The sequence below is a fragment of the Pogona vitticeps genome, chromosome 2 (assembly GCF_051106095.1).
Source record: "Pogona vitticeps strain Pit_001003342236 chromosome 2, PviZW2.1, whole genome shotgun sequence".
In the NCBI taxonomy this organism is placed as follows: Eukaryota; Metazoa; Chordata; class Lepidosauria; order Squamata; family Agamidae; genus Pogona; species Pogona vitticeps.
Window position 1 is genome coordinate 196,510,228 of NC_135784.1, and position 27,489 is coordinate 196,537,716.

Below are 27,489 nucleotides of genomic sequence, written 5' to 3' on the forward strand. Positions count from 1 at the left end.
GCACGGCCATTTCTGGTGCCTCTTAAGCGAGGAGTCTGTGCCAGAAAACAGCGGGCGGCCATTTTTTTTCCGGGCGGCCATTTTGAAACCGCCGATCAGCTGTGCGAAAATGGTTGCTTTGCAATGCTCGGTTCCCCAAGCAGGGAACTGATCATCGCAAAGCGAAATTCCCCCATGGGGAACATCGCAAAGCGATCGCTTTTGTGATCGCAAAAAATGCGTCGCAAAGCATTTCATCGCTAAACGGAGTGCTCGCTATGCAAAGCACCACTGTATTGGTTATTTATTTGGAGGATGAAATATTAGCCATGGTTAAAGGATATTGTTCTTGGGATAAAGTAGTGAGAATTACTGGGAAGAATGAAAGCGCATAGTACATAATCTTACCTAGATATTATGTAGTGCTTTTTGTTTCCCATTGGAAATCCTCTGGTTCTTGCCACCATTGAATTTTCAGGGGTAGGCAAAATTTATATTAGCAGAATCGTCTGTCTTGGACTTGAGTGTTCCCATACAGAAGCTTCAACACAGCAAGAATCCGACCTATATTATGGCTGTTATTTGGAATGTGTTTATAGGAACCAGACATCTGCTCCCTGTCACCCATGCTGTGGTGACTTCTAGGTCAGATTATTACACTGTGCTGCCTTTGAAGTTAGGCATTTCGCGGGAGCTATTTGTTTTCATGATATAGACAGGTTGTGATCAAGCAAGCTCCCCTGAGATTTGGGAGCGAGGCTACTCCTCTTTCAGGACATTACACTTTTGGCAAGACTGGCATTAGTTCCCGGTTTGTCTTCAGTTTCAATTAAACTATTCTAGGCGGAAGCAAATTGGACAGTAGTGGTAGGTCTCTGGGCGACTTGCAGTGAGTTGTCAAGGCTTCAGGCTCCCAGTTGTCAGCGACGATGGCTACATAGAGAAGAAAGAAGGTCGGCCTCCTATCCCATTAATAACTGTGTAGAAGAGAAGGAATCAATAGGCAAAACCTGCATGAGAAAACCTTCTCTTTTCCTTGTGACCACTCTAAATAGCTTGATGCTTTAGATTAGTTCCAGTAAATGGAAAAAATAGATCCCCAAGGCTCCAAGTCTGCCATTCCTGGCCTACATATTGTCCACCAAAAATCTGAAAGAACACCTTTTTCTTTATAAGTTTGATAATGTTAAGATTTGGTTGTGCGTTGGGTTGGAACAAATGCTATTTCTTCTCACGGGGGGGGGCCTAAGAGGATTGTGGGGAGGGGGTCCTTGATCCTGTGGCCTACGCCTAGTCAGCCCCATTACATGCAAGTGTGGCGCTTCACTTTCACAGCAATTACAAGCCGAAGGCCTTACATGCATAGGAGTTAACGTTTGTGCAGGCTGCTGAATCTGCCCGGTTTGCGTCATTTCCTCCAAACTTAATTCCATGAGCAGCTGGACAAATTGCATGGAATTCAGTGCCCTGTATTTCTAGATTTTATGCTTCTGGATCTGTGAACTCTAAAATTGTGATGGAGTAGCAGAATGAACACTGTGAAAGTGTCTTTTGTTTTGGTTAATGGTCAGTGAACACGTAATCGTACAAAATCTAATCATCCCTTTTGTGTCTTGTGTGGAAAAATGGGCCTTCATGTATTACACAGTAATTTAAGTGTTGCTCCAGGCAACACTTAAAAGGAAGGGAAGGGGGTTCACTGGGAGAGATAGTCCTTTGCATTCACTGGGTTATTTTTAGTACTCAGAGCTATGATGACCCTTTTGAAAAGCAACTGTAGAAAAGAGGAAAATTGTAAAGATGGGCAACTTCTCTTCTCCCCTTCCCCCTTAAACCAAATTCTAAATCATGGCAAACCAGATTATATCTCTAACCTAAATAGAGAGTATTAAACCCACATTCCTGTCTATATTACTTCGGAGTAAATCAAGAAAATTTACTTCCATGTCTATTTTCATACATAGGACTCAGTTGTGCATATTTACTTTGTATATGGGAGTGTGTACGAAATTAAAGAGGGCAGTGGACTTGTTTCATAGTCATGAAACATGACGTGGAAGTGAAACGGGAAGGTTTTCTTGCTACCTTTTTTCTGTGGCAGGAAGAGGTTCCCATTGTTCATTTTTTGTTATCTGGTTATTGTGAAAAGCAGAGAAATAGAAGGAATAAACAGGTGGCATCCTAGAACATTTCTAGACCAGATATTCTTTAAAATATATTAATATAAGAAAATCTGGTCATCTGAAAGAAAGTAAAAATTTGATTTAAAATCCCCACCAATATTGTCTGAGTTTAATCAGAGTGGGTTTGATTTAAATCAAATTGCTTTCAAAATTATAAAATGGGATTTTTTTTGTGGTAGGTAGAATGTGGTAAAATCTAGGTAGTAATAGCAGTGTGGAAAATCTAGGTAGTAATGGCCGTGTGGAAAACTTCTCTCTTAAGAATTTGCAAGAAAGCAAGTTTAGGAAAGTGTTTATTCAATACTGGCCAGTATTGACAGCCAACAGCAAATGTGTGTAAAGACAGTCTACAAAACCAAAGATAGTACATAGCTATATAAGAGACACACAAAGGACCATAAAATCATTATCTGTAAATCATATGATAAGGATTTTATAACATTCAATATCTCTGGTATATTCCACTAAGATTTACTGTATTTTTTGCACCATAAGACTCACTTTTTTCCCACAAAACAGGGGTGTGGAAAGTCTGTGCGTCTTATGGAGCGAAGAAAACAGATTATATTTTCCTGTTTTCTTCTCCTAAAAAATTGGTGCGTCTTATGGAAAGGTGCGTCTTATGGAGCGAAAAATACGGTAGTTGAGCATGCCACTAGATTATGATAAGAAAGGAGATGTGGCACTCTAGATGTCAGTTTTTATATTACTTCAAAAGAAATTTTAGAAGTACTGCTATGTACTGAGAAACAGGGTTGGGGGCAGTTGGTATTATGCCGTAAGATTTGCTCCCCATTTTATATGGATTTTTAAAAATAGTAGTGAAGTCCAGTGATTTGAATATTATCCGTCTCCTACAGTGGGGAAATAATAACAGTTGCCTAAGGATAAAGAGGAAATTAACTCACTTCCTGTAATGTATTGGTATTATGTATGTCAGGGAAGACAGACAAATACCTAGTTTGCAAAGTAATGGTCGCTATTCTCAATTTACTAAAAAAAAAATGGACAAATGTATGGTTAGTTAAAACCACTGCGAATTAACTATATAATGGCACTTATAACCTTTGAAGGGCCGGTAATAATTTTAAAACTTGTGGCCGGATTCCAGAGCACTGTCAACATGCTGACATTGCATAGAGCTGCAATGTTAGGTGGCTTCCAGGGGAAGTGGTGCCACTGTCCACATCTGGAGCTGCCTCCAAGGTTTAGGGCAAGAATTATTTCCTGTGTTGGAAGCCCTGTGTGTGGTGTAATTGATGTGAAAGAGGACAAGCTTCCTCAGCCTTGGCGAGCTGTACAGGAAAGGAATGTCGCTAGCATTCAATGTGTCATGGAAGGGTGAGGGGAAGCTGCATCCACTGAAATTCCATCTGCAACACAAGAGCCCGTAAAGGTCAAGGTTTGAAAAAGTAACTTTCCCCTTGACCATTTATGGTGGCCATGTTGGCTGGAAGGTTCTGGAAGCTACGTTCCAAAGTCCCAGTTAACAGCGGAAAAAGGAGTTACTATTCAGTGGTTTTTGCTTCCCCACTAAAGAGCAAGGTCCAATCCCTGCCTCTCCAAGTGGAGAATCTCAGAGGGTTTAAGAAAGAGATCTCTTTGGTTGAAGAGCTGTTGCCAGGTAAAACAGGTCTTGCCATATTGAATAGACCAGTGGTTCCCCAACCTTGTGCCTCCAGATGTTCTTGGACTACAACTCCCAGAAGCCTTCATCACCCCCTCTGCTGGCCAGGATTTCTGGGAGTTGAAGTCCAAGAACATCTGGAGGCCCAAGGTTGGGGACCATTGGATAGACCAAAGACCTAATTTGTCCCAAAAATTACCACTTATAACAATTGACATTTGCTTGTTGGGAGTGAACATGACACATGGTTCATAGTGCTGAATCAGAGGTTCCTATCTACTCGTGTTTAATTGCTCCAGATAAATTGTTAATAAGAACTGTTCAAACGTCTGTTTGAATGAGTAGAGAATGTTTCCAAGGTAGAAAGAATAGTTAAATTCCATACACTATCTTATTCCCCTTTTTTCTGATTTTTGAATAAAATAACCTGAAATGGTATATTTGTACAACTGCTAAGAAACATATGTGTTAAGTTTTTGAAAGCAACTTTTAGAAATATAGTCCCTGGCCATGTGAGGGCTAGGTGAGTGTTTTGCTTTACTTCTCGGTAACTTTCCATAGGCCAGACACAGAATTTAAGTGTAAAGGTTAAATTGATCTTATCAATTGCTTTCTAACCCATATCCAGCAGCAGGAACTATTAGTAAGAATGTGTGGAGTCCTCCGGTCAAAAAAGGGCTTTTCCAAAGGTCAAAACTTGAGATAATTCCATCAGGACCTGGTGGAAAGGCAACTAATTTTCCAGTCCTGCCATCAGATGTCCATTCGTCTTTTTCCCCGAGATGGCCACTTGCCAGAAAACCTGAATTGACTCCCTGAGCCTAATTTGTGCTTGTTCAACCCTTAATTTGATTATTTTTTTTCACAGCAGTCCCTCATACTGAATCTTAAAACATCATCAAAGCCAGATATGTTTGAGGTATTAAGTTTTCGCTGTTTCCTGTCTCCCAACGGAATAAGGGAAAGCGTCTCATCTCTTTCGGACTATCCTGTTTGTATTACTGTCCTGTTTTATTGTATGTATGTGTCTTCCATTTTTCCTTTGTTATACAATTTGTTTTGATAATCTGTAGAAAGTGGCATCTTAAACAAGATTTCGAGATACAGTAGTTCACTTCTCTTTGGGAAGTGGAAAAAGGAGAATTTATTTTCCTGGGAAATTAGCCCTTATCAGCAACAGAAGCAGTGCTTGGAAATAACAGATTACTGTAGTTTGAATGCATTACACTGTTACTTTGTATTGAGCAGGACAGGTAACCAATGCATCTGATGTTTTACAAATAAGGTTTTGAAAGATTAGATGCGCTGGTTTTTCCTGTCTTCTTGATAAATGCAAGAGTAACGCTGTTAACATTAAGATTTTAAATCTGCTACTTTCAGACTGTGGACAGAGGTTTGATTTTTGGTCCCCACAACCCATATGGTCTCCAAGCGTTTGAAAAGGATCTTTACTTTATTCACATGTAAAAAAATAACTTGGACTAGAAATATTCATATTTCTGTTAATCCGCTGGCCTTGCCTAGCAGGGACTGGTTCTTTATGTACTTTGGAAGGTGTAGGGAGTTAATTGTGCCGTTTTCCTAAGCACTGCAAAAGTGTTAGACCTGGCACCACACCTTCTCCAGATTTTCATGGATACCCTCAGGCTGTGTGATTTGGCATTCCTCTTGACTGTGTGAAGCATAAGGGAAAGGAAAACTAAATACACTTTCCACATTTTTATCTGGGCAAATACTGGACTTTTCCTTCACTCCACAGGTTTTGAAATGGTAGTTATAGCAGTGAGTATCGCTGAAAGACTTCAGTCCCCGTTGGGAGTAAATCCATTGTATTCTCCGTGTTTTCTTGGAAGATAGCTATCGGATTTTGCTGTTTGAGTGTTCAATAATTTGCACCTGCCTCTGCTTAAAGTTGCCAAGAGCTCCACTTATTGCAAGAACCCAAGTTGACTGAGAGCCTTGTCTCAAGCTGTGCAAACAGAACACGCATTGTTGTAATTTTTGTTTTATGAGAAAGCAATGTCTGCCACTTCTTAAGGTGGTGAAATGCAACAACAATGGGAAATGGCTGAGTCGCTTACCTATCTCCTCTTTTGCTTTTTGCACTTTAAAGAAGATGCACACTTCTGTGAAATACCACCTCAGAGAACAGGAGATGGCATAGTCCAGGTGCCTCATCTTCTTTAGGGGCCTCTGACAAAGAGGTTAGAGGACGGTGTTCGTTGCACTGCATTCTTCTCAGTTGACAAGATCGTCAAAACCATATTGTCATTTTTGGGGGGCATGCTTCTCTTCGTTAGTACTAATGAACATGCTTTTAAAGTTCACAAAGCTGCTTCCAAATATAGAAAAGGAAACATTATCCCTAAGTTAGTGGTTTTCCAGACTTGTTGGACTATAACTCCCAGAACCTCTCACCATTGGCTTCTGGGAGCTGTAGTTTGGGAACCATTGATCACATATAGGGGCTGTGAATCAGTGTCTTCTGGAATGCCTTATACGTCATCTGAATTATCTGGGACATAATATGGGAGAATTAGTATTAACCTGTGCTGTTCCTAGATTTCCAGGTGGTAATGGTCATGGGAAATTTTGTTTAGTGTGCCAGCTGCGACCTTTCTTCAGTCATTCTGACCTAGTGGTGACCATCATCTTTGCCTTAGCTGAATCATGTCCATCTAGTTTCAGACCTGGTTGCGGGACAGACATGGCTTTGGTCACTCGGATGGATGGTCTGCTCTGAAATGTTAAAAAGCAGGATTCTGTCCTTGTTGGATGTTTGTGCTGGACTTTTCAGTAGCATTTGATACCATCAACCACAGTATCCTTCTGGTATCTCTCTGGGATAGGACTTGCAGGCACTGCTCTACATGGAATCCTGCCCTACCTAGAGTAGCAGGTTCAGTACAGGAAGCTGGGCGATTCTTGTTTGGTGCTCTGGGCATTGTCTTGCAGGGTCTTGTAGGATTCTTTTCCATTGCATTGGAAGCCACTGGGAAGTGTTGTTCAGAGTTTGGGGGTTCAGTTTCACCAGTAATTGGATGACACTCACACCTGTTTCTCCTTTCCATCCAAATCTGGGGAAACTGTTCCAGTTATAATCCAGTGTCTCATGCCTGTAATGGACTGGATAAGGGTGAAAGAAAACAGAAGCTTTTTTGTGGTTGTTAATAAATACAGTTATAGCACAGGGAGTGGTAATTGGTTCCCACTAACAGTGCTGTGGATTTTAATCCCCCCTTTTTACCATTTCTTGGGGGAGAAATGGGAGAAACTGTCTGAAATTCAGAGACAAAGCAGGGGATGGTATCACCTCGTATTGTCATTGGGACTGATTTTAGGAGTAAACTACAGGCTTGCAGCCAACATTTTGGCTGGCATATTCCTGCCCATATGCTGTCCCCTTGCCATTTGGAAGGCAATGGAGAATTTTCCCTTCTCTGCCCCTTCCCTAGTGCCCATATGGTGTCTCTTCTTTCCAAACGCCTCTCGCATCCATTTGGTTCCTTGGAGCTTGTGGCTTCACCCCGCTAGCCTTCAAACACACTAATGCGGTCGTGATGATGTTTAATTGTGTTTGCTCCCTTCGAAAGCCTGCCTCTCTTTTCCTGTTCTGTTTCACTTTTTTGCTTCTCTAAGTTTCCAGATTCAAAATCCGAGTGACAAAATTCAGTTCCCCTTCATGTCCCATTCCTTTCTTCTTACTTTCTCTTCCTCTCACCTCTTGCTTGATATATAATGTACTGATGAACGTAAAGAACAGAAAAAAGAAAATAATCGTAATTTTTTTTTAAAAAAACCAACTGAATACAGATAAAACTGGTAAGATATTTTACATCATCTGATAGAATTTGGGTGGCTGAAAACAGATTTTGTCATCTCTTCTGAAATGTATCTTCATTTTATAATTAAATGTGCCGTGATATTTTCATTGATAGCCTGATATTACTTTCTTTCTCCTTTCCCTTCTGTCCTTGCCTGCTGTTGGAATTCATATTGTAAGGTCCTCTGGGCAGTGGTATGTCAGAGGTTCTTTGCTTAAAAATTATATATATATGCATGCATGCGTTACGCTGAAAAGTGCCCTGTACTTTTATAGGGTTATAGAAAAAGGAGAGTACAGTACTACTTTTCTGAGGGTGCTTGAGGTTATGCTCTGGTATGGCAGCACTCTCTGAGACCGAGAGCTGACATCCCCTGAGCAGCAGTGATTTCTATTTCAGTTTTTATCCCTATTCAGAAAGTGCATTTTGCATGAGGCATGAGGGCAGTAGGAATAAAAAGGGTTCTCCTCACATGTGATTTCATCACAATCGCCGCTGCCGTAGTTTGTGAATACAGTAAGCTAGCCTCTGAAAAGAATTTCCATTCCTGGACTGATACTGCTGAATCCGTGCATTGTTCTAGTCCTTTCGATGTGCCTGTGCGCTTAGGATGTCAGGCGTTCCTGAAAAAAAGTTTGACCTATTGGTTTTGCATCATTTGCTGGGATGGTAAGTTACCTGCAGATAGCAGGTTGATACTCTGCTAGTTTCTGGTGCTTGGTTAGCTGTTTTCCTTGGGATGGTTTTTCCTTCTTTCCCCCAATTTTCCCCATTTTCGGTTTTACATTTGTTTTTAATCTGTACTTTGGACATTATTCTGTTAGCTGCCTTGTAAAGCATTGATGCTCCAGGACATTATTCATATTTTTAGGAAGAATTGTTAGGTTGAACAGATAAATGGTGCTGTGTGAATTGATTTTGAAATAAATAACTTTGGGCTACAATCCTGGAGAATCTTAAATCCCTTTGAACTTGGTGGGAGGACATGTACTCAGTATATCCAACTTAACCCTTGTATGTTTGTGAAAAACACTTTTACAGATCAGATAAGTGGGTCAAGTGGACAACTAATTTAATCAAAGTTTTTAAAAGCCAATGTATTTCCACGAACTCAGCAGTAACTAGATTTGTTTATACTACAATACATCACTAAGCTGTATTTGTGTTACCCAATTTTGATTTGTTTGAATGTCCAAACCTACCCCATGCAATAAACTGTGATTTACCTTTTTGTAAGAACCCCCACTTTGAAATCATGCATTGTTGTTGGTTTATGAGTCCTGGCTTGTTTTAATTATGTTTTTTGTAGTGACCATTGCTAGAATCCTGGTTTATTCTTAAGTGGCTTCAGTGCCACAGCCGAGCCACTTGGCAAGCAAAAAGCATTCTTAGATTAACTAGAAGTAAATGTGCTCCATAGGTTAAGCTATCCTTGTGGCCATTTTTGTTTTCCAAAGCCCTTCATACTTTGCAGCTGCCTGAAATGGGAGCCCCCCCCATACTTCGTGCAGCAGTCATCACCTTCCCAAATCATGCTGTGATGGCACCCACATGTTCCCTGCTAGAGGGGGAGAATGCTGAAGTGACAGCAGTGTCCACAAGCTACCAAGAAGAAAGAGGAGAGTGTAGTGGCATCTCTACTTTCCTCTGCCAGAGAAAGATAAAGATATAGCAGCTTTCTGCCTCCACTGAGAAGGCAGTGATGGTGATGTTTCCTCCTGTTCCCCAGAAAGAAGGAGAAGTATGCAGTGGTTCCTGCATTCCAGCCATCATTAAAGATTTGATGTGCAGAGTCAGCTGCATCCTGACTTACTCTGGGTCTAAAGGTCCTCAGAGCCTATGGAGGAAGTGAATAAGAAAAATGCCTTGTGCTGATTAAATGGACACCTAAGCAAGTCTAAGGCTGTGTTCTGTAGCATCTTCATTTGAAAGTTCCACTGAAAGCAATCAACCAAAGAAATGTGGTTGGAATTGGGAACTGTGCTATATTTATGAAGGGACAAAATTTCAGAAAATAGCATTACATTTTGGAAGTAGATCCCGATGATCCAAGATATCAAAGGGAAATTTAAGCTTAGATTAGAAACATTAAATGACCAACAAGGAAAGCACACTATTTAATTAGGAGAAGATAAAGAGAAGATGGAAATAGTATTCTGAAGAATGGTTGTTGTGGGTTTTTCGGGCTTCTTGGCCGTGTTCTGAAGGTGGTTTCTCCTAACGTTTCGCCAGTCTCTGTGGCCGGCATCTTCTGAAGACAGAAGATATAAAAAGATGACAGACTTCTTTGAAGAGGAATCTACAGTTCTAGAATGGTGAAATGCAAGCTGCTCTGAAAGCACTAGGAAGAATTAAATCACCAGGGGTTGATGGAATACCAATCAAACTATTTCAAGCCACAGAGACTGAATCTGACAAAATCCTAACAAGAATATGCCAACCAAAATAGAAAACAAAACAATGGCCCACAGACTAGCAAAGGTCAATATACATTCACATTTCCAAGAAAGATGATGCCAAGGAGTGCAGTAACTGTAGGGTCATTTCTTTAATTTCTCAAACAGAGAAAGCGATGCTCAATGTGTTGCAATAAATGCTTTTTCTTTATATGGAATGAGAAATGTCTGACGTCTAAGCTGGATTCTGAAAAGGAAGAGGCATTCAGATCATATTGTAAATAACTGTTGGCTATGGGAGCTCACAAAAGAATTTCAGGAAAGAAGTCTATGCTTTATAGACTACAGCAAAGCCTTTGATTATGTGTATCATGAGGAACTATGGGTTGTTCTGGAAGAAATTGATGTGTCTCAGCACATGGTTGTCCTGATAGTGTATAGGCATTCTTCAGTTTCGAGAAACTATGGTAACATGCTCTGTATGGGAGGACTTGGAACAGCATCTAGTGTGGCTGAGGAGGCCAATTTGAGAGTGACAATCCCTTCCACAAATGCAATCTGTCCCCTGTCCAGCGCGTCAGGATAGGGAGGTCACTGTCGACATCACAAAATACATGGCCTATGGACGAAATAAGAACAGTTATTACACATCAACCATCTCGAACTCTTAGCAATTATCAGGGCTTTCCATGCCTTCTTACCTCTCATTGCAGGATGAGCAGTGCAGCTAGCTACAGACAATACTAATAGATTAGGCATCCTTCAGTATCGAGAGACTGTGGTAATGTGCTCTGTATGGAGGACTTGGAACAGCGTCTAGTGTGGCTGAGAAGGCTAATTTGAGAGTAACAATCCCTTCCACACTGAAAACAATTTGTCCCCTGTCCAGCTCCCTGATTTTGCTGCTTTCGTGACTGCCTCTTTGCCTCAGCCTGCTGGACAAGGGTCTCTTCAAATTGGGAGAGGCCATGATGCACCGCCTGGCTCCAGGCTGAACGGTCAGATGTCAGGGTTTCTCATCTGTTGAGGTCCATTCCTAAGGCCTTCCCATCCCGCTTGCAGATGTCCTTGTATCGCAGCTGTGGTCTCCCTCTGGGGTGATTTCCCTGCACTCATTCTCCATACAGGAGATCTTTTGGAATCTGTCCTGATATGCAACCTGTATTGTGGACGTGAAGCTACTTTTAGGGAAGCATATTTATTTATTTATTTAATTAATTTATACTCCGCCCACTCTACCCAGAGGTCTCTGGGCGGCTTATAACAATTAAAATTCAATTAAGATACAATAAAAGATAAAATGATTAAAATGCAATTAAAATTGCCATCAGGATCCACAGTTGATGTTATTTCAACTAAAAGCCTTCTGGAACAGGAAGGTTTGGACCTGGCGCCGAAATGTCATCAGCGTCGGTGCCAGACGAATTTCAGTCAGGAGGGCATTCCATAGTCTGGGGGCAGCTGCTGAAAAGGCCCTTTGCTTACAAGCCATCCCTCTTACCTCCTTGAGGGATGGCTCTTTCAAAAGCCCCCCCTGGCTAGATCTAAACGGCCGGGTAGGCTCATATGGAGAGAGAGAATGGTTTCCCATAGGCAAAAGTGTCAGACAGGGGTATCTTTTATCTCCCTGTCTGTTCAATTTTTTAAAAAAGAACATATCATATAGAAAGCTGGACTCGATTCAGAGGAAAGAGGGGTGAAAACTGGTGGAAGAAACCAGTATTTTAAAGTATACAGATGGTAGTATCTTACTGGCAGAACAGAGCAATGGCTTGGAATGACTTGGTGAAAATGAAAGAAGAAAGTGCCGAAGCAAGACTGCTGTTGAACTTTTTAGAAGATCACAACCACAACTACAGAAGAACTACAGAACTTTAATGTTGGCAATGGGAAAATCAAAACTGAAGGGTTTTGTGTATCTTGTTGTCAGTCATCAGTCCAAATGGAGGCTGCAGCCAAGACATCGGAATAAGACTGTCTCGGAAGGGATGCAATGAAAGAATGAGATCATCACGTTTAAGGATGTGTCGCTGGAGACCAAGAAAAAGATCATCTACACGCTTATATTTCTGATCTCCATGTGTGGGTGTGAAAGCTAGACAGGAAAGAAATCTGACAGGAAAAAAAAATTGATCCATCTGAAATATGGTGCTAGAGGAGACCTTTGGTGATACTCTGTACAGCCAGAAAGATGAACAGGTGCGTCCTAGATCAGATCAATCTTGAACTCTCATCGGAGGCAAAAATGTTGAAACTGGGTGTGGCTACACTCAGGCTGTCCTACTTTGAGCACATCGTGAGAAGCAGGATCCTCTGGAAAAGACAGTAATGCTGGAAAAAGGTTGAAGGCAGCAGGAAAACAGGAAGACCTAATATGAGATGGATTGGCTCTCTAAAGGAAGCCACAGGCTTGAGGTTGCAAGAGCTGAGCAGGGGCTCTTGAGGATGGGACATGTTGGGCATATCTCATTCCTCATAGTCGGAGAGCTTCTCGATGGCGCATAACGACAACAAAAAGTAGCATTTCGACTTGTGAAAAAAAATCTTTTATATCGGATCATTTATATGAGCTTTTACTATGCTCGAAATCTGTGTTGGATTGGTAGGGGTTTTGTTCATTTTTAATTTTAAAAAAAGATACAGTGTTTCCCTGAAAATAAGACAGAGATTAATTTTTGCTCCAAAAAGTGCATTAGGGCTTATTTTCAGGGGATGTTTTATTTTTTTTTCATGTACAACAATCTACATTTATTCAAATACAGTCATGTTATCTTCTTCTGCTTGCTGCGCAATGGTGGAAGGCGGGGTTTCACTTAACTAGGGCTTATTTGGGGGGTAGGGCTTATATTACAAACATCCTGAAAAATCATACTGGGGTTTATTTTCAGGTTAGGTCTTATTTTCGGGGAAACAGGGTAGCTTGCATCTTGACAGTAAGCTTTTTTTGTGTGTGTAACTTATCCGCCCAGTGCTCTGCTCCTTTTCCCACCCAGATGTACTTACCGCACACAGGTAATGAAAGCAAATCCACTGCTGTGCCTTCTGCATACAGAAACCTCTGTACAGAACTGTCATTCTTGCTTTATTTGTATCAGAGCATTGCACAGTTTAATATTAAGCTATGCTCTGATACGTATAAAGAGAGAAGTACAGACATTTCTGCATGCAGAAATGCAGTGGAATTGCTTTTATCATCTGTGCTAGAAATGGAGAAATCCCATGTGGGTTGGTAGAATCAATCTATAGGTCAGTTTTGTTTCATATGTAGATATTGGCATAATGGTAAAGCAATGCGCATAGCTGGTGATGCAGGGTGAACTCATGCTAATGCTATACAGAGCTCACAAAGCAAATTGTCTGTTGCCTTGAAGCAACCTTGAGCACTTTGAGTGTGTTTGCAAAATTAAGGGAAGAAAAGTTAAGGGGGGGGAGAGAGTAAATCCAAGGACAAAATATTGTAGCCTGCTAAAGTCTAACAAATCAGTTTCAGTGTGAACTTTTGTAAATCAAAATCTACTTCTTTAGACATGATGTGTCTTCACATTTTTGATCCACTACATCTCGCACTGAAACAAATCTGTGTTTATTTTTCTTTCCTTTTTTTCATTTTTCCTTCTTAATCCCCCCCCCCCCCAAAAAATGAGATAGTCTAGTACAGCTTCTCCTTTGATAACTTTGAGTAATGTCCTGGTGACTTGCTTCAGAATTGGCAATTTGGGTTGCCTTGGCAAGATTTTACTTAAAGGATAACAGTGCCAGCCTTCCACCAGAAATTGTACATTGGTATGTTTGCTCAGAAGTAAATTGTATTCTGTCTTACCTTTGTGTCCTGCTTCTCCTTTGGAAAAAGAGTCAGGTCTTCGGAGATTCAGGCACTGCTTAGTGTGAGACCTGTTGAGCTATAACAACATCTGGTGCCAAACCCATTAACTACAAATGTGTAAAAGAAGCACAGCAGCAGTTGAGAGACAAAAGGAAAAAGAAAGAGCAAATTGAAACAAAACTAACTGGATCAGAGAGACTCTTGGCTGATATTTGTGCTGTCACATTTGTGAAAAATCTGGTGCAACTAGTGTGTGTGTGCTACAAATTTACTGTATTCTCATGCTTTATATTCTCTCTGTTAATCTCTAGGCATTTTCTAAAAATGAACCAAAGTAATTCTGAACTGGAAAAGCTCAACAGTGATTCTACAGAAAACCTCACACCTCCTTTCCAAGGAATTCATGTCACTTTCACAGCCGGCTCTACAGACAGTTTGAATTTGGACACAAATATGCTCAGTAATGGAGGTAATTACACTGGGTGTACTAATCTGATATTATGGTGCTTGTGTAAGAAATAATGTTCAGCAAATGGGGTGTTTGACATTCCTGATTTTGTAAGAAAACTGCCCCTGTACAGTAAAATTGCAGTAGAACTTCCCAAAGGAATTATCACGAGGGCCTATCTAGACAGCCTCCCAGAACATTGAAGGCGTCTGAGGTTTTATGATGATCTGTTTGTTTGCAACATTTCTGTCTGAGCACACAGCAGTTTGTCCCAAAGCAACCAAGTAATCCCTACATTTTCACTGTGGATAAATTTGATCACCACCAGCCACGTTTTCCAGATCTTTTGGCACCGATTAAAATGGAGAAAGCACTTCCACTGCTATTTCATATCCTGCAGATTGTGGGTGGGAGGGAAGCTGCCTTCAGTATTCATGGCCTATTGCTTTGATTGCCCCACTAGATGCTTACCCCCGTTAAATGACGAAATCGCTTGACAACTACTTCTTTGCGATCGCAAAACGATGGTTCCAATGGGGGAAATCGGGTTTACGATGATTAGGTCCTTGCTTCGCGAACCATTTGTTCGCAAAAGGATGATTTTTCTGGCTCCGCAAAATGGCTTCCCTTCGCAAAATGGCTGTTTTACGGACAGAAGCTGTCACAAAACAACTATTTTAAACAGCTGGTCGGTGGTTCTCTATGGGCGATCTTCGCTGGACGATGAGGTATTTCCCCCATTGGAACGCATTAACCGGTTTTCAACGCATTCCAATGGTTTTTTTCGCATGATGACATATACAGCAATTTTAACGGAACGGATTATTTTCATCATGCGGGGCACCACTGTATATATATGAGTTGTACATAGGACAAACTCAAAGGGTTTTGGTCCTTGACTAATAATGGATCTATTCCTGTTGCAGTCAGAGGCTCCTGTCTCCTATGATGGTGTCTCTGGAATCAGGAGGAAGCCCTTTGCTGCCTGAAGGCACTGGATAGCAAGGGCTTCAGAATTTGCCATGGTGACCTATTGGGAATTGTGGACAACCAAGAAGCCAGTGGCTCTCTCTTGAATAAGGACCATTTTGTCCTTAGGTACTACAGCAGCGGGGGGGGGGACACCCAAGTTGTTTTCCCATTTATTGGAAAAGGGTTAAAAATAAAGCATCATCTAGTTCCTGCATTTCTGCCAAGGATAGTGGAACCTGCTCAAGGATGCGCAGCTGCTGTCATGAAGCATGCCCCTCATGGGCTTAACTGGATATCTTGGTCATCCTGCAGAATTCAGGATGGTTGGGCAAGCTGTCATTGAGGGAAAGGTTTTGCCGTTGTTGATCCTTGTTGCCGATGCTTCTGAGGGACCCCAGCATTCCTTGGAATGCCATTTGATACAGTTTCTGTGGGCAGTGTTCACATCCTCCAGTTCAGTAATTCAGAAAACTAGGATGAGGCAAATTCATATGTTATGAGAGAACTAACTGCTCAAGTGCCATTAGCAAGGATATAAAGACTCTCCTTAATCCAGGAAGAGACTGTTTGCTCTGCCCCCGCATGATTTCCTTCTTCAGCCTTGCTGTCAGGAGGCACAGCCCAATTAGCAGCTCATACACAAACATGGAGAGGGAGTGCCAGTGGTGTTTGTGGAGGGCTTACTCATACAATCCAGAAAGCAAGCCTTTTGAAGCCTTTAAAGTGCCCCTCAACTAGCAGTGGTTTGGGAAATGTCTAATATCTACCTTATCCTGTGAAATAATGCCATACTGCAAGAAGCTCCCCACCCCCACCCCCTGTATCTGTTTGCTTTCCCCCAGTATCTATTGCTGAACTAGTTTGGATTTTTTCCCCCTGAGTCTTCGCATGGCTCACCACATTACTTAAATATTTGCCCTGTTCCAGTTTCTCTACTCTTTGGCAGCCAGTGCCTTAACTGGTGGTGAAGGGCCAGGTTGTTTTCAAAACACTGTACAACATTGACTCAGTCGTCCATTAACATCTCTTTACTCAACTGGAGGGCATCATTTACAAGTACAGCTTATACAGATTGTACTCTTCTTGGCGTGTAGTAGGTGAGTCACGGTAAACAGCCAAGGCTTCACATTTTGCAAGGATGCTCTGATGAGTTTTAAAACGAAGAATAAAGGATGAACTAATATTCCAGTCCTCCCCTCAAAAATGAATCAGACACTCTTGAACTTGAACTCAAGGAGGAGCTTTGAGTTGCATAAGAACAGCGGAGATTTCCAGACATCTGGCACCGATTGAATGCTCTTCCCTTTCTTTGATGACACATTGCATTTCAGAACTACAAAGGGATGGGTCTTCTTCCCATTTACCTTGGTTAATATGACAGTACCTTCCAGTGGTTTTCAGCCACTCTCCATAGACTCTCCTCTCTGTGCTTAACAGAAGAAAGCATAGGACTTTCCCCCAGGAAAGAGTGTTGGTAGCAGCAGCCCTTCCTGGGAAATTCTCCTTGCTTTCTCCTGCACTGTATAAGACTCTCCTCTACACAGAGCAGGAGAGAAGAAAACTTTCTGCTCAGGTAAGGGAGCGTCTAAACACCAGAAAGCATAGGGGAGGAATGTGTTGGCTACAGTCAGAGTGGTAGGAATTTAAGTCCATGATAAGCCATGCTATCCAACTTGCTTTTTCTCAAACTAACTGGACTGTTCATCTGTGCAAGCATTCCTATGGAGTTTCTCTCAGTATATCCAAAATAGAGGAATCCCAGCTATCCATTGGATTGGGGAATATATATAACGGAATAAGGGAAGAAGCCAAGGTCATATTATGTGGGGAGCTGAAAACCAAGTCTTGTGAAGAATGCACACGGTAGCTGTTCATCAGTGTTTTTCAAGGAGTCAGCTCTTCTAGACTCTAGGTGGCTAAAGTGTGTATACATCGAGTGGTTCAGTATTTTTTTAAAAATGTTTGTCCCTTTTCTTTGCAGGTAGGCAAAGACTTTTTTTCTTCAGACTTTTTCTCAGTGGCTAAGGGTCTCCTCTTGAGGAGAAAGGTATAAGTATTTGAAATCTATCGTATCAGGATCATTGTTTGTGGCACAGCTAGGATAAAAGCTTTGGACTGGAATGAATTCCGTCTCCCTTGCGCTGGCTTGGTGGCCTTGAGCCAACTGTTCTCTCTCAGGATGCTTCTAGAGGAAGCCCAGATGAACATGCCTACGGATAAAGTTTTTGCTATGTCATCATACTGCCTCATTCACGAAAATAATTATGATTAATCCAAATCATGTCTAGATCAGTGAAGTGGAAGGAGAATAGGCATTATTTTTGAACTATACAGTGGTGCCTCGCTTAATGATTGCCTCGTTAAATGACAAAACCGCTATATGATGACTGTTTTGCGATTGCTTTTGCAATCGCAAAACGATGTTTTAATAGGTAAAATCCGCTTTGAGACTATCGGTTCCCTGCTTCGGGAAACGATTCTTCGCATTACGATGTTTTTAAAACAGCTAATCGGCGGCTTCAAAATGGCCACCCACTGTGTAAAATGGCTCCCTGCTGTGTTTTTGGACGGATTCCTCGCTTTACAGGCACTGAAAATGGCCGCCTGTATGGAGGATCTTCGCTGGACGGTGAGTTTTTCAGCGCATTCAAACGCATTGAACAGGTTTTCAATGCATTTCAATGGGATTTTTTATTTCGCTTAATGAGGATTACACTCTACAGCAATTTCGTTGGAACGGATTATCCTCGTTAAGCGAGTCACCACTGTACTTGTTGGGAGTCTAAAGTAGGATGGTTGTGTGTCTAGCTTTATAGCAGATGGTTCTCTATTGGAGAGCTGACAGCGGGCTGTCAAAGGATTCTCCTTTTCACAGGTGGGTGACATGTGTGCCCTACCTGGTTTAATTCATCCCACACCATCTTCCTACCTAAGCAGGTTGGTTCAGAACAAGAAAAATCATACTCCTTTTGTTTTTCATTTTTTTCTAAAAGATCTGGAAGTGATCTTCTCTGGTCACTTTCAGTTTAATTTTTTTAAAGCACATTTTCAGAGGGTGTGCAGCCTACAACAGGATCCCATGGAGCAAAACTGGCTTCTAGAAACATTAAAGGTATCACCCTTTTATATGTGAATGGCTATACAGGTTACATCCAGTTTAAAAATGAAGAACCCTGCTTAGGGATGAACTGAGAGGACATACATATAGGCAAGGTGGTGGGCCACAGTCTTCTCACACACACGCCACAAAAAATCCAGATGATCTCATCAGTTTCTAGCCATCTTGTGTGTTTTTCCATGCTTTTTTTTTTCTTATTTGGAAGAATAGCTGCACTGTGCCTTCATTAAAGTTATTGATAGTCTTCCATTTGGAACCATGCTAGATGTGATGATTACAGAACCCAACCCAAGTCATCACCAACACAAAGCCTATAAAGCAATAGGCTCTGGCATATTATTCCTCAGACTAGAGAGGTCATGGAGAAGCATGAAGTTGTTTCAGTGATTACAGACTACAAACTGTACAAGTTACAAGCACTTTCTAGGCAAAGAGAAAAGTTCCTTGCATTTCTAAATCCGTCTTTTAAGAGACATAAAAGATCTCATTGGAAGAAGGGGTGGCCATGTTCCCTTGAACTAGGGAAATAAAGTTAGGCCAATCTCTGTTGGCCACAAGCATGGCCAGCTTGTGCTAGCCAGTTCCCTAACTGTTTGTCATTCTTGAATAGCTGGTTTTCATGCTAAATGAGCAATTTGAATTAAGTATTCTTTGGACAGTTAAGACATTGCTTTGACTAAGGCAGGATATAAAGACATTTGATATTGTTGTAGAGGAATATGGCAGGAAGGAAGAAGAAAACATCGCTTCTCCAACAGGATGAAGTGGGGTTAGGGGAAGCCCTGAGGCGCCTGCTCAGGAAGACAAGACTCTGATCCAAAGCGGAAATTGAGCATACTTCCAGAAAATCAAGCAGGCTGTTTATACTGATTATTTTAGGCCTTAGAAATATGATATTTGTCTAGTTCAGGTTTACTAAACTTTAGAAATCTAGCAAGTTTCTGTCACTTCGGGAAGCTAACAACACACAGATATTTGTAAATTTCATGTGGGCTGCCTCACACCAGAAACTGATTCCACACTTAGAAGTAGTATATCCCTAAAAGGAAAAAGTTGTCTGTTTAATCTAATCTGAGTTTGCCTCAGTATGTATTTGGCAAATTAGCTTGCTTTTGTTTTGTAAATGATCAGTTGGGAGCTATCTAATGTTTGAAACTCATAGTGCTAACAGATTAACTTAGCCTGAAGGGAAGACCTTGTAAGAGCAGGAAATACCTATATCCAGTAATTTGAGGATCTGACTCTTCTTTGTTAGTCAGAGATGAGTGTGAATTGCTTTGTCAAATGTTTTGGCTCCTAAACTGATAACCAGCACAAAGTTATTTGATTTCAAGAGAAGTGCTTGGTCTGAAAGTGATGGTTCTTGTAGCACAGGGAATGGAGAGAATTCTCAGGAAAGTGGCATTTATTACATTTATTCCCATAAGAGTACAGGTGTGGTATAAACATTTACAATCTGAAGGCAAAAATAACAGTTGCATTCTCTGTGTTAATGGGGAAGTCATTGATCACAACAGTAGTGGGGCCTTAAGTAGCCTTTTGCCAGATACTTCCCTTGGGTAGACCAGAAAACTTGGATCTGAAAGTAATTCAGGTAGAAAAACCCATCCAGTCCTCAGGCAGCAAAAACAAGAGAGCTATTCTGCTTGTACAGATGATTGTAAGCTGCCTTGAATCTCTGTATGGCAGGAAGGTGGCATGTAAGTAAGTGAATGAATGAATGAATAAACAAATAAAAAAAGCACCAGTGTTTTTCTCCTATAGGGCAGTGCATAGGCTCTTACATATGTTTTTAAAGTTAATTCAAAGGTTTGTTATACTCACCTCCTGCTGATATGACATTAAACGTCAGTTTACTTGCAATTCTCCACCTCTAAAATAATGTTGAAGCCAGAGTTCATTCTGAAATCTAATCCCTTTCTGTTACTAATTAAAGAAGAAGCTGAAAAGATCCACTGAAAAACTGTATGATTTTTATGGTTCACTTATTTTCATGATTTCATGATCCACTGATTTTTCTCTTCTGCCATCATTATATGTTTACAGTTGTACAGAGGGAGTAAGGAGAAGGGGGACGATTCCCTCAGCTTTGTTGTACGGTTAGAGGACTAGCACGGCTGGCTTAGCTCCTGGTGCCTCAGCACATAGAGGCTTCCTTTTCTCCTGCAGGGGTGGCACACTGGGAGTGGAGGAATATGGAGCAGAGTAGTTATACCCCCTGCTTCTGTCACCCCATCCATCAGAAGCCACCTGTAGACCTATATGATCAATTTCTATGCATGCTATTGGACCATGCCAGAGAAGCTCCCGTGCCACATTTGGATCAACTGCTCTTAGTCTTTGATAAGTTGTCTTATATTTTGCTTGTACATTAATCTTTTTTTAGACACAACCTGGTGGCAAGTTTTGAATTAAAAAACAATCTTTATTCGTCCAGGTCTCTAGGAGTTTCTAGCTTATTGAATCCGTTCATTTGTCTGCATGTTTTTCAGGACAGCTGTGCAACACAAATATTCGTTCGCCCACCTGTACTGGGAAGCAGATCTTTGCCTTGCCTCCTTTCCCTGCCTGTTCCAGCAAAGAGAGGCCAGCCTGCAAACCCTTACAGCCACCTCCTCTGCCACAGAAGAAAACGGTCAGCCGAGCTGTTTCCTCCCCAGATGGTTTTTATTGGGGCCCAGCCTCTCCAGCGAGAGCTGTTGTTCCCACAAGCCCCAAGTTGAACTTCAGTCAGTCGGAAAGTAATGTCTGCATCCGTGAAGAGTCTCCGTTTGGTTCTAACCTGGGGGTTAACCACCAAGCGTTTTCTTCCTCCGAATCCCTTGAGAAAGCTTTCAAAGGAACCGATTTCCCATTTCCATGTTTGGGTAGTAAGAACAGCAACACCTGCTGTAGCCAAAGCAAAAACCGGCCGTCTCATTCTTCCTCCCAGCCCAGCATGTCCACCCAGGTGTCCTCAGGCTCCAGCCTTCAGCTCCACAACCTCCTCAGCAATATTGACAACAAGGAGGGGGTGTACGCCAAACTAGGCGGGCTGTACGCAGAATCCTTGCGCCGCCTGGTCTCCAAGTGTGAAGACTATTTTATGCGCGACCAGAAGAGCGAGTTGCATTTCAGTGAGAACAACTGGTCGCTTTTCAAGCTGACGTGTAACAAGCCTTGCTGTGATTCAGGGGATGCCATATATTACTGTGCAACCTGCTCCAAGGATCCCTTGAGCACTTATGCGGTGAAGGTATGTAGTTGCAGAATGCCATCTCATAATATTTTACAGTCGTGCCTCGCTTTACGATTGCCCCATATAACGACGAATCCGCTTTACGATGCCTTTTTGCGATTGCAAAAGCAATCGCAAAACGATGCTTCCTATGGGCAAAATCTGTGTGATGATCGGTTCCCTGCTTCAGGAGCCAATTTTTCGCATTACGACGATCGGCGAACAGCTGATCGTCGGGTTCCAAAATGGCCGCCGGATGAAGAAAATGGCCCCCCGCTGTTTTCTAGGACAGATTCCTCACACCGAAAATGGCCACCGTATGGAGGATCTTTGCTGGACGGTGAGTTTTTAGCCCATTGGAACACATTAACCGGGTTTTAATGCGTTTCAATGGGTTTTTTATTTTCGCTTTACGATGTTTTCGCTCTACAGCGATTTCGCTGGACCGAATTAACATCGTTAAGCGAGGCACCACTGCATTTATTTATTTATTTATTTATTTATTTATTTATTTATTTATTTATTTATTTATTTATTTATAATGCAAACGTTGGGGTGTGTGTTTCTTTTCATTTGCTTTTCACTGCCCCACAAATAAAGGCAATTCAGGGCTGCAGCCGGCGGTATTTAGAGTCAGAGCCAAAAAACTGGGTAAAGTGCATAGCATCTCTTTGTTCTCTCTTTGCTGCCCCGTTCCTTCTTACACACAACACACACATTGGAAGAGATGTAGGAGTGGCAAATCATGCTTATTACAGACGTCTTTTGCTGAAATCTTGCTGCATGTGACTCTGTCACATTGTGTATGAGTTGTATGCATCCTGAAATGGCCTTTCATCAGCCGCGATTTGCCATAGATGATGACATCTCCATTGTACGAGCAGAGCTGCAGAACAGGATTTCAGCTATTGAAATCTCACTGTGAATGTGTTCAGTTCCCTTGTAAAACCATGCAGGTTAGCAGTCATCATTAATTCTTGTGGTGGTGAAATCCATATTTGACTGTGTACTGTATAAAAAAATATTTTGGCTATCGTGGATCTCCCATCATTCAAATTCAATGAATGACTGTAAGTTGTAGTATTATGGAGAGGGAAAAACTTCTTTCTATCCACATTTTTTCATACTGTGCATAATTTTCTACAGCTCTTATCATGTCTTCTCTTTCTTAATTTTTTTCTAAGCTGAATAGATGCAAACGTTGAAAATTTCCTGGATAAGAGGGTTGCTCCATCCCCTCAGTTCTTTGATGTCCCCTTTTCTGCACCTTTTCCAACTCTACTGTATCTTTTCACAAACTGTAATGTTTAAAACTATACACAGTATTAGAATTATGGTTGCCCTATAAAATTGTGTAAGGGCGATATGATGTTGGCAACTATATTTGCATTTCATTTCCTCATTTGCCTTTTGTATAGCAGGTGTACACTGTGTTGACATTTTACTGCCATTTAGATCAACAATTCTTAGCTCGAATACCAGTGGTGTATGCGTGACGTTCGGAATTTTTGACAGTATACATTGAGTCAGCCTTGCTTGAATTGAATCTCATTTGGCTGGAAAGGATACCTCCTTTTATCTCCTGACTATTAAGCTTCCAAATGAGTCATTGGTAAGGATCTTTACCAAAAGCCTTTTGGAAGTCCAATAAGCAACTACTAACAAATCATTTTTTACTGTGTGTTTAACACTTTTCAAATAACTTTGATGAAACAAGACCTGCCTGTGAAGACACCATGTTCATTCTTTTTCTGGAGGTTTCCCTTTCTGTATGTGTGCCAGTTTTATTTTTAATAAAGCTTAACCACCAGTCTACAGGGAACATATTTTAACCTAACCAACTGTTACTTTCTTAGATCTGTTTTTAACTATTTATATCACCTTAGCCTTTCTCCAGTCTTCTGGTACAAAGTTTGTTCTTAGGGACACATTACACGTTTTATGAGAAGATCAGCAATTTCACGTTTGCGTTTTTAAAGAACTGGATACCATCTGAATGTTGTGATTTGTTTGCTTATGATTTGCCAGTTAGGGTCTAGAATTTCCTCTCTTGACACCGCTATTTGTCCCAGATCCTATTCCTCCAGCCCCATCACGCTCAAACCCAAAAGACGAGCCAAAGGTAAGCTCCAAAGAATGGCTCCAAATGGGAGCAGATAAGAAAAGAACAAAAGACAATGTGTACGCAGTATTTGCTCATCAGCCTGCCAAAAGCTGTTCTCCTTTCCTAAGAGGCTGGAATCAAGCCAGTAAGTAGGGCGCAGCTATGCCTGGTTGCCAGGGCATCCCTTGCAGTGCAGGTAGAAAAGAGCAGGCCTGGGAATGAGTCACAACAACTACATTCCCACCAGGTGGAGGTGCCAAAGGTGGACAGGCCCCTGTAGCCCTGTAACTGAGGGGATGTTAATTTAGTGCAGATTACTGGTAAAAGCATATTGGGAGACACAGGAAACCGTTCCCTGGGAACTTCTCTTCTCCAAACTCCATGCAAAAGTATTCACATTGTTATGTATGGTTGTCATTTCCCCCTCTTAGCACTGTTTGTGTGTGTGTGTGTGTGTGTGTGTGTGTGTGTGTGTGAGAGAGAGAGAGAGAGAGAGAGAGAGAGAGTTTTTGAGGGTTGCTATATTTTTACATGATTGCCATCATGTTTTCATATCTGTCTTTTGCATGGGGGCTGGAAACATGCTTTTCAGAACAAATACGTAACATTTTCAGATTATTTTTGGATTTTTAAGAAGAATGATTGAGGCAGTGCAGACTCTCCCAGTGACTGCATCTGGGGATGTGAGCTTGTATCTTGGGACCTAGAAATAAGATTACATGGAGAAAATGCAGCTAGCTTCACGTCGTTTGGAACGAATGCATTCTGTCCCCTTGGTGAATCTGAAACTTGTATCATTTTTGTGTGTGCCATCTCTTTCTTCATGAATGCTGACCCTGATTCTCAATGCATCACACAGGTCACCGTCTGCCAGATTCACAAAAGAGGAAAGCCCAACTTCCTGTCAGTTTGGTTGCTTGGCTTGTTTTAGCCTTCCAGTGGATGCGTATTGCAGAAGGAGTGCGATTGGAAGGAGAGGAGACAAACCCTTTTTTGTGCTCACTGCAGACCACACACATGTGTCCCTGCGCTACAAAATGCGCCTTTATTGTCTACCCCTGGCAGACAAGTAGCACACTGATGCTGAGCCAAAAGAATGAAGCTATAAGCTTGGCTGCTGGGCACAAGTTCCAGTGTGGAAATGCAGCTAGGCCGTTGGGAGAAATGCTTTCGTTTCCATTGCTGGAATACTTCAGATAGACTGTAGTTTCAAGGCTAAGCAGCTGAGCGGTTTGGAGCTTTTCCTTCCTCTCTCTTCCTGTGTTTGTGTAATATTGTGGCACCGGCTACAGACATGAAGGAAATTACAGATCTGATCACTGCCTGAAGTCAAGCTTCAACAGTCCTGATTCTTTGAAAGCAAGATTCCTCTCATCCCTCAGAATTGATGCTACGTTCATGTTTTTTTTTTTCACACAGAGGTGAGCGGGACTGAGGGTGGAAACTGAACCCAAAGGTTGTTCTTCGTCGCCTCTGTGAATGCACACAAATGGGTTGTTCTGCCCCTGTGCAGAACGTCTCAGAGGTTTCTAGAGCTTAAAGACATGTGATTAGTAGGACGTTCCTCCGTGGAGCGCATGCTCTGCCCTCCAAAAGTCCCCTCAGTTCCTTTTTGCCGCTGCTTCAGTTGGACTTCTTTCGGAATATTAGAGTGATTACGGGAAATCAATCCTTTAAACTAATTTGGCTATTTTCAATTATTTTCAATTAGATTCACTCCTTCCTTTGGGAAAGGTCTCTTAATCCAACCTCGATGGATCCAGCAACCTCTCCAACTCTGCATCCAGAACGTCGAGAAACCTCTCACCCGATATCGAGCCCAACAATTCCGTCACCTCGACAAAAGGACCCTTCGAAGTCGAGCTCAACCTCTAAAGCTCCAACCTGGTCCCGATGACTCATCTAAGAAAAAGAAAGATAAAACTAAAATTAAGAAAACTAAGAAGCCTACAAAATCAACTCAAATAGATTGACCTCAACTGGTGATCCCATCACCCATCCTCGAGGAGTCATCTCGAGATGCCCCTGGTTCGATTTCGGATAGAGATGACCCAACTCTAACACCGGCTCAGGCTGCAGCCTCCATTGCTAGCCTTTCGCCGAGTACTGGCCTATCTCCGGCTGATGTTAATTCCAGCCCGCCTTCAGCCCATTCAAGCCCTAGACCATCAAGGCGGGCGATACCTATTCAGGTCTCTGGCTCGGAGTCGTCGCATCACTCTCTCCGCAAACATAGGACAAAGAGATGACACCTTTCTCCAATCCAATATCCCCCTTTGCACAGGGAATTTTATTATTATCCCAAACCATTTCGGTATCCAACTAAAGATGACTATGGGGAGCGGTACCATCAATACGACCCCTACTATTCTGAAGACCTGACTGAACAGGTCTATTATTATGAACCAAGGAGGGTGAGATATGCTTCTTCACCCCGATATTCACCTTCCATATCACCTTCATCACCACGACATTGATGCATTTCATCCTCAGCATATCCAAAATCGACTCACCATACATCGATCCCTACAAAATCTGCCCTCAAATCTACTCTCCCGGTACCAGATTTTCAACCGCAACCCAAATGAGCTAAGCACTCTTCCAGGCACTCTCGACATCATACCTCTCTCCAAGTCACCACCACCTACAAAGGGTCCCCGCCTCCTCCCCCTGACATCGAACAATGTCCGGTATCACAACTACCTCCACCATCACTACCATCGGCATCGGCGACCAAACCACTATACCAATCATCCTCACAATCGTCCCTTTCCACTCAAGATTCAACATCCAGTATGTCCCAGGAATCACCCTCTAATTTACCTACTCCATCTTCTGATGGCGAAAACCACCCTCCATCCCCATCAGAAGATTTCACATCTTATTCCCAGCTGGTTGTGTAAATGGCAAAATCATTACAACTCAACATCGAAGAACCACTGCCTCAGAAAAAAGGCCTGGTCTTTGATGATCTTAATTAAGATAAAACACCATCTCTTAGTTTAAGTTTCATTCCGGCCATGCTCAATTTAGTAAAGGAATCATGGAACAAACCCCCCTCATCACTTCAGATTTCACGACGAGTAGAAAAACATTATAAAACTCACAGCCCCAACACAGCTTTCCTTTCCAAACATCCTACACCAAATTCAGTTACAGTGGTGCCTCGCTTAGCAATGTTAATTTGTTCCAAAAAAATCGCTGCTAAGTGATTTCATCGCTAAGCGAAACGCGGTTTCCCATTGAAATGCATTGAAAAATGGATAATCCGTTCCAATAGGAACAAATTGCCGTCCTTAAGCGAAAATCGCCATAGGAAACATCGCTAAGCGAAACGCAGTTCCCCAATTGAAATGCATTGAAACCTATTCAATGCATCTCAGTGGGGGGAAAATACAACAACAAATTAAAAAAGAGTCAGAACAAAGTCAAATTTGGTTAACAAAGGGTTTATTAAGTGCACTTTATGATTTCAAACATTTTAAACAGTAAACCTTAACTTTATAAATAACTGAAAAACATTTAAAAAACAGCAAACATGAGGCTGTTTAAACCATCGTTAAGCGAAACAGGGGACCCAAAATTTAATCGCTATGCGAAGCATGGTCCCAACCATCGCTAAGCGAAAATCGCCCATAGGGACCATCGCTAAACAAAGCGCAAAAACATTCCAAAAAAATAGTCACTAAGCGATTTCGTCGCTAAACGGAGTGCCCATTAAGAGAGGCATCACTGTATTGTAGAATCCAATCAGACAAAAGCACGTAACAAATCATTTGTGGCTCCTACCAAATGAGA

The 27,489-nt window shown here is 41.8% G+C and overlaps 1 protein-coding gene and 1 long non-coding RNA gene across 3 annotated transcripts in view; both read left to right on the forward strand.

Moving 5' to 3' along the window:
* PRAG1 (PEAK1 related, kinase-activating pseudokinase 1) overlaps positions 1 to 27,489 on the forward strand; it is a 66,261-nt gene that overhangs the window by 27,345 nt on the left and 11,427 nt on the right. For both annotated transcript variants that reach the window (XM_020808999.3, XM_020808998.3), the window contains 2 exons: positions 14,144 to 14,301; positions 20,863 to 21,605. In XM_020808999.3, the coding sequence (XP_020664658.3) occupies positions 14,144 to 14,301; positions 20,863 to 21,605 (901 nt within the window). The remainder of the gene's footprint in view (positions 1 to 14,143; positions 14,302 to 20,862; positions 21,606 to 27,489) is intronic.
* On the forward strand, positions 21,612 to 25,620 carry LOC144586485 (uncharacterized). The gene is made up of 2 exons (XR_013541341.1): positions 21,612 to 21,927; positions 25,403 to 25,620. It is a non-coding gene; the product is annotated as an uncharacterized LOC144586485 (long non-coding RNA).